Source organism: Necator americanus, chromosome II (genome assembly GCF_031761385.1).
Source record: "Necator americanus strain Aroian chromosome II, whole genome shotgun sequence".
Taxonomy (NCBI): domain Eukaryota; kingdom Metazoa; phylum Nematoda; class Chromadorea; order Rhabditida; family Ancylostomatidae; genus Necator; species Necator americanus.
This window is the reverse complement of record NC_087372.1, coordinates 28,993,797-29,000,680: the sequence shown is the minus strand read 5'-3', so window position 1 is coordinate 29,000,680 and position 6,884 is coordinate 28,993,797. Positions and strand designations below refer to the sequence as shown.

At 42.3% G+C, this 6,884-nt stretch overlaps 2 protein-coding genes across 3 annotated transcripts; both read left to right on the top strand.

The window, feature by feature from the left end:
* Positions 1 to 2,433: 2,433 nt before the first annotated feature.
* On the top strand, positions 2,434 to 3,000 carry RB195_019824 (uncharacterized protein; the record flags this gene model as incomplete). Of its 2 annotated transcripts, XM_064187853.1 has the most annotated exons (2): positions 2,434 to 2,546; positions 2,597 to 2,849. In XM_064187853.1, the coding sequence occupies 2 exons, from the start codon at positions 2,434 to 2,436 to the stop codon at positions 2,847 to 2,849; spliced, it is 366 nt and encodes a 121-aa protein (XP_064043734.1). The 2 variants fall into 2 exon arrangements, with proteins under 2 accessions (XP_064043734.1, XP_064043733.1); XM_064187852.1 differs by lacking the exon at positions 2,434 to 2,546 and having other exon boundaries at positions 2,743 to 3,000.
* Positions 3,001 to 3,414: 414 nt separating this feature from the next.
* RB195_019823 (uncharacterized protein) lies at positions 3,415 to 6,508 on the top strand (the record flags this gene model as incomplete). The annotated part of the gene is made up of 3 exons (XM_064187851.1): positions 3,415 to 3,511; positions 3,581 to 3,683; positions 6,457 to 6,508. The coding sequence occupies 3 exons, from the start codon at positions 3,415 to 3,417 to the stop codon at positions 6,506 to 6,508; spliced, it is 252 nt and encodes an 83-aa protein (XP_064043732.1).
* Between the last annotated feature and the right edge of the window lie 376 nt (positions 6,509 to 6,884).

Here is a 6,884-nt window from a genome sequence, read left to right as displayed (position 1 = left end):
AGCTATCTGACGCCGGCGCACCAATCCGACGCCATGGGGCCCGTTCCATCCCATTTTATAGCTATCTGGCGCCGGCGCACCATTCCGGCGCCGTGAGAACTGTCGCACCCCATTTTATGGATATCTGGCGTCGGTGCACCAACTCGACGCCGGTGGACCCGTCGCACCCTCTTTTCCAAACTTTGTGACTGACACACACACATGACAGAATAAGCCCGTTATTATATAGCATGATAACAATTTTCTTAAGTCATCCATTTTATATGTTTTCATTTCGTTAGTCCCATGAGCGCTAAAAGTTGTCTCATCAGGTAAACGGGTGCTTAGAATGCTCCCGATACTTTGGCTTGCTGTACGTGTCTTGCATTTTCGCTGAGGTACTTGCGAACTACGTCCTGATTCTTATCTGTTAGCGGGGGGAACAGTTGAACATTGAAATTTCTATCTAACACTGTCTTTAAATTATGTTCAGGGGATGAAATATAATACCGTGATACATAGTTGTGAAATAAATATAAATATGAGGAGAAGAGTCATGCAGAGACTGCGTGCGGCCTTCACACATTCCAGTAGAAAATTAATTACGTCTGGGTGGGTGAAGACATGTTTGAAGAGACGGGCTTCTGTGCGCGATTCAATGAAATGGGGTGCCTCGATAGTCCTTAGTTGAAAATGGCTGTTGAAAACGACTGTACCTCAGGCAGTAATCGTTCTGCATTACGTTACACTATGCAGACATTTAAATCTTCAATCTGATTACTTCTGCTATTTGACCCGAGGTGCGCCCCACTTTTTGGATTTGAAAGGATCCCTCAAAGTTGATTCATGTGCATGTGGTTATGGAATCAGAAATTTTCGATAAACGTTATCCCCTTTACAACCTTGAACCGCCAAAAAGCTAAAACAAGGAGAACCATCCGTCTGCGGCGCTCATGAAGGTAGTGAAATTAACTTGCATTCCAGAAAACGTTGAATATCCAGTAAATTTTAGAACGTAATCAAAGAACCGTTGATTCTGTGGCTCTGAATTCTTATATATCACGAGGTCATATAATTCATCAATTAGTGCACGTCATTATTTTAAAGAGGGTTGATATACAAAAGGATTCAACTCGCAAGAATTTTAAATTTCACAAAGAGTTCCTCCTTTCTTCTTTTCTTTCTTTCTTCAGATCTGAGCCGAAGTGATGTAATGGTGCACGACTTTTCGTCGCGAATTGGATACCCTCCCAACAAAAAGACTCCAGATAACGTCGGAATAGCAAAGCGAAAATGGTGAAGTACTCGGAGTTGATGAATCCGTTTGGGATGCACTGACGAAGTCGACTTCAATTCAGAATCGCAAAGGTCAAAGGTAGCATTTTACAAAACTAGCGATCTTCGGGTCTTTTTTGGAGAATATAGTGTGAATTGTAGATTACGAGAAAGCTCCTTTCCCCCTAATCTTCCCAAAAAAAGCGGCGCTAGAACCGTTTGTAGTTCCTACAAGGTACATCAAAACCTTGTATTGACTGTTTTCAGTATGGTCGTCGACGCAACGCGTTCTGACGCACTTCCTAAGAATTAGGATCGTCTCGTACGCCGCTTTTCAAGACCGTTTAGAATGCAGGCGCTTCCACTCATAACCTACAATCCGGACTCAATATTGCTATATATAAAGACCTCAACATCGTCAATTTCGTGATATGGTGCCCTCAATGAACGCAAATGTGGTCTTTACTATGACCTGGCTACAGCTCTCCCTCAATAGAGGAATCAGAGCCGGTTAGTCGCGATTCTAGGTGGCGCGTCCCCAGGTGACGGTTATAGGCTAATCGCGGACCAAAAGCGATCTTCTGCTGCCCTGAGTCGAGGGTGGGTTCAGGGGGAGGACTTACTGTTCCTGCTGTACCAGGACTTACTCATGACATCTTGTAAGCCACACTTCGGTCACGCCAAAATCTTGCATTCAAGCGATTGGGAGGTGCAAAAAAGGCATTTTGGAGTCGTATCCAAGAAATAAGCTCCACTTGTATAATCTGAGAGGACGCAACTTTCTCCCTCAAATCTGGCACTAGAAGCTTGAAACCTAGCCATGTGTTTTAAAATTCTTACGCGTGTTACAGTAATAAGAAAGAGTCTTTCCATTTCGGAGGAAAGCCTGGTACGGTAGTGCCAGGAAGGAGGGGATCGGGGATTTAGACACAACTATAATGGCGATTCTTTGACAGCCACTCTTCGGGTATATTTGAGCAATGCGAAAGCTGAAATGGGACGTCATAGGAGTGAAGATTGATGGCGGCTAAACTATCTGCGCTTTGCTGATGACATCGTTCTGATAATATCTAGGATCAGACAAGCGGAACGACTGTTGGCCGAAATCGACGAAACATGAGGATACATCTGTCTTCAGGTGAACCTGAAAAAGACGATTTTCATGCGGGGTCGGAACGGATGGGTCTCGGATGCTCCATTTACGCTCAACGGAACGAACATATCCGAGTGCACCAGCTACGCTTGTCTGGGCCGAGGAATGAACATGAAGAACGACCTGTCCCCGGAGCTGGGTATGAGGAAACGAGCGTCTTGAGGAGCGTATAAGACATCGAGGATGTAGTGAAGAAGACCGGAAACACCTGGCTCCATGCTCACCCCTTCAACACCACCATCTTCCTGCTTTGACCTATACTTCAGAAACCTGTACGAAGTTCAACACCGCCGACCCGATAGGCAGGTTTCTTCACGAAGTGCTTGATGATCTTCATGTGCCAGAAGAAGGAGGCCTGGGCGCCTCTGGCACGCGATCGGAACAAATGGAAGGATTACCTTCGTCGCTCGACAAGCTCGAAGAACGACGGGAGTCAAGATGATCAAGGTGAAGGTGATAGCTATGCTGTTGCTGTTGCAAGCCAGAACACTTTGAAGATCGTTTCAAAATTGGTCAACGTTCTTCTCTATGTCTGCTTTCGCGACGATGTTGTTGTGGAGTCGTTCTTATCTCAGGAAACAAGGGAAATTTGAAATTTTGAGCCACGTCGTCGTCGAGATAATGAAGCGTCACTCCAGTTTCACCACTCCCAGAATATTAGTTGTTACAATATATTCAGATCTGTGCCGTATATTTGCTGATCGTCTCGCCGGTGCTACTACCATGGATTTTTCGCCCGTCGATAGTATGTAAATGGTGCAAAATTGCGTGCTGCGAAATGATAAATGCGGGGTATTTTGTGCTTGCGCGGCTTCTAATTATTCGAAACGTATTTCTGTTTTTTTTTTTTCTTAATTTCGACTTAGATTGCTTTGGTACTCTATTTGATCTTGCTTTTGTTGGAAAAGTATCCTTTATTTGTTTCGTGGAATATGTAACTGGTGTACAGTTTCATTTATGTAGTTACATATTCCACGTTTTCTAAACACCCTAATAATTTTCAGAACATGTCAACTCTTCAACCTGTAAACCCAAAGCCTTTTCTCAATAGCCTTACAGGAAAGCCTATCGTGTGCAAATTGAAGTGGGGCATGGAATACAAAGGTACTTTTTTTCGGTGTCAGTGGCAATTCACTCTGACGAGCTTTTTAAACAGACTTTTACCTTTTTCAGGGATTCTGGTGGCTGTGGACGGGTACATGAATCTCCAAATGGCAAACGCAGAAGAGTACATCGATGGAAATAACACCGGAAATCTTGGCGAGATCTTGATCAGGTTGGTAGTAAGGTCTGAAGTCCATATTTTTATCAGTTTTCATGTAGTGTGGACCTAATTTGTCGAAGAACACCTTACAATATGACTGTCTTTCTATGCTTTTCTTCACTACGAATTGTGAGCAACATTGACATAATAAGTAAATATCTGCTCAAGATTTAGGTCTTATGGAGTGGGGTGAGGGGGCAAAACGCAAACAAGCGCTGACTTTATTTCAGATAATTCCAGGGGGTGATGGATTTCTCACTATGTTTTTGAGGAACCACACCTATTCCTTGAGACTTCGTTCCAACGTCATCCTGTAAATAAGCGGTGTTTTTCACTAAATAAGCACAATAATTGAACTAGGGACATTGATTTGGAGTGGTCGGAACGTTCGAAGGGAATGAAGAATCTCTCGTTCATGTTATTCAATTTCTTTACAAGTAGTCTATCGCAAGTGCTATTGCATGCTAGACGGTGCAAAAGTCCTGGTTTTTCGATTTTTTGGAAGATTTCGGTTTCGTCTTTAGAGAATATCCATCGCGTCGTATCAAACATTTCATACTAGTCCACAAGAACTAAATGGTTTTTCCTATCACTGACCTGTTGATCAGCATGGGGAGACAACTGCCAAAGGTAACTACAAAGATTCTGGCAGCTACTCATGTGACATGCAAATAACGCACAGACACATAAGAAAGTTCTTCTGTGAAAAAAGTGACCTCATCCCCTGCCCTGACGCGTTCATGATTTTGCTCAAGTCTTCATTTATCGACTCGCTTGTTTTGTGAAAGTAGCCTAGTGTTATCAAAGATTTCTGAAATAAGACACCATCCTTGCTGTCACTTCTGTCCTATGTTGCTTTGGTCTCACTAAACAACATTTTTCCCATACGTACGATAGGGAGGAGCTGGACGCTCTTCAGATGAGGAGGGTCTAGCTCATGGTGTGCAGCTCAAGTAATGAGAATCCTTTCGCCAGTCGTCCAAAAGTGAAGGAGGTCTCTTCTAATACTGTTCAAAAGTGAAGGGGTCCTTTCGCCAACCGCCCAAAAGTGAATGCGGTCAGAGCATCGGCTCCGACTACGCATCTATGATTTTCCCTGGAAATTCAAGTTTAATAGTAGAGTAAGATGCTGCAGCTTCTTTGTAACAGACGTGTTAATTAATCACACATCGAATTTATGTGCAGTACAGTTTTCCCATAATTGTATCGCTACTCTTCGGAATATCGGTTTATTTCGAGATTCTCATGTTCCATCGAGAGTTTATATTCTCAGTGTTCCTAGAGTTACCAAATCCTCAGCCTTGACAGAACAAGACTTGGGAAACGCTTCGCAACATGTTAAATATGGTGCTGGCTAATTCAACCCTTTTGGATTCTTGAGAACTTGAAGAGAACTTTTGACGGGGTAACAGTAGTTACGTTTTCACTTTCCGTTACATTTCCTCTATCTGTTTGGTGTTGCGCTGTAGAATAGTTTAGAGTTTATCTAAATGATCATATCGTAATAGTGCAAATTATATCTTGTGGTTGTTCAATTCCATATTCAAGACTTCTCGATGAGCCATCCCACTTTAACGACTGCTCTTCCCTTTTCTAGTCAGTTTCTTTTATGAGAACAATTTTAACAAAATGTGAAGGCTGTGCACATCATTATCCAAAATCTTCACATCGAGCGCAGATTTGAGCGGGAAAAATGTGGTTGAGGGGGAAGTGGCAGTCAGTCGCGCCCTTATTTCCCGACGCTCTAACTTATTTTTTTTTATCTTAGTACTTTTAGTTTACTTGTCATAGATCCTCTAAGACTAATGGTTAGGCCTTAGGACCCCGATTGATCCGACGACCCTGATTATTTACTTCGAGAAATAAGGGCCCCACTGAGTGCAAGTAGGTAATTTATTTTTCTCTTGAAAAGTTTTGTCATCGCATTAGTGATTTTTATGTAGAAAAGCAGAACAAAAGCATTCAAGAATCACCATCCTAAACTAAACAACAACTAACACTCACTGAATAAGGAGAGTTGAAACAATCTAGTAGATATTCGCATACCCTGTTCTTCCTTAACATTCATCAACGGTCTTGCCAGGCACATCTTGAGTCTAATGTAACACAATATATCTTTATTCGGGATAGTTTTCTTTTGTTTTAGAACTGCTTTATTCGTTGACTTTTTTATTTACTTGATTTTATTTTGCTTAAAGGCACCACCCCACGAATCTGAGGTAGTACGGATTTCAGGTGAAGTATTCGTATACGGGATAGTAGATTATGGAGAGGGGTGTGATTCCGTCCATTTCTTCCTAATTGCTGTAAAAAACGGCCCGGAAGATGTGGCGTGCGCAAAAGGGGGGGGGGCCCAAAAAAAAGGGGGAAAAGGGGGAAGCTAGACTCTCTCAGGTGAAGGGGGCAAAACATGGGGTGGGCTCAAGTGAAGGAGGTCCTTTCGATAGCCGCCTAGAAGTGAAGGGGGTAATTTCGCCAACCGTTTGAAGTGAAGGGGTCCTTTCCCCACGCTAATGTGGGGGTCGGGCACACGGCTCGACCATCTATGGCTCCAATCGAACTCGTTGTAGAAAAAAGTGCGCCGGAACGCTTGAAGTCGTATCTTCCGGGGCGTTTTCTACGGCAATTAAGAAGAAATGAACGGAATCACCCTTCTCTCAATAATCTACGATCCCGTATACGAATACTCCACCAGAAATCCGTAATCCCCAGATTCTTGGGGTGAATTTAATTCTTTAATTTCTTTAAGGGGCTTTAATTCACTACATTTTCATAAATATTTCAGGTGTAACAATGTGCTTTATGTTGGAGGTATTGACGCCGACTCCGACTCATAAAAAGACCATTTGTTGTATATTCATCCGTTTTCACAATTTTTGTCGTTTGTTGCGTTATCTTTCTTTTTGTTAGTGTAATAAAATGGAAGCCTGCTGTATTTGTTGGTTTGAAAGAGAAACAACGTGGAGTCTCACCTTATCCATTTTTGAACATTTTTTTAAAATCTGTTCTTTTCCTTTTTGCACTAACGAAAGTGTTTTAAATGATTATCGATGAACTTCGATTTTGAATTTTTTCCTCTATTGATCGTGAGCTAACGGATCTATATCTGAATTTTCTTTGAATCTTACTATGATATGTATGTTGAACTGCAGTAAAATTTATTTCAATGTGAAAGCAGATACACTTAGAGGTTGGTTTGCATAATGGTGAAAA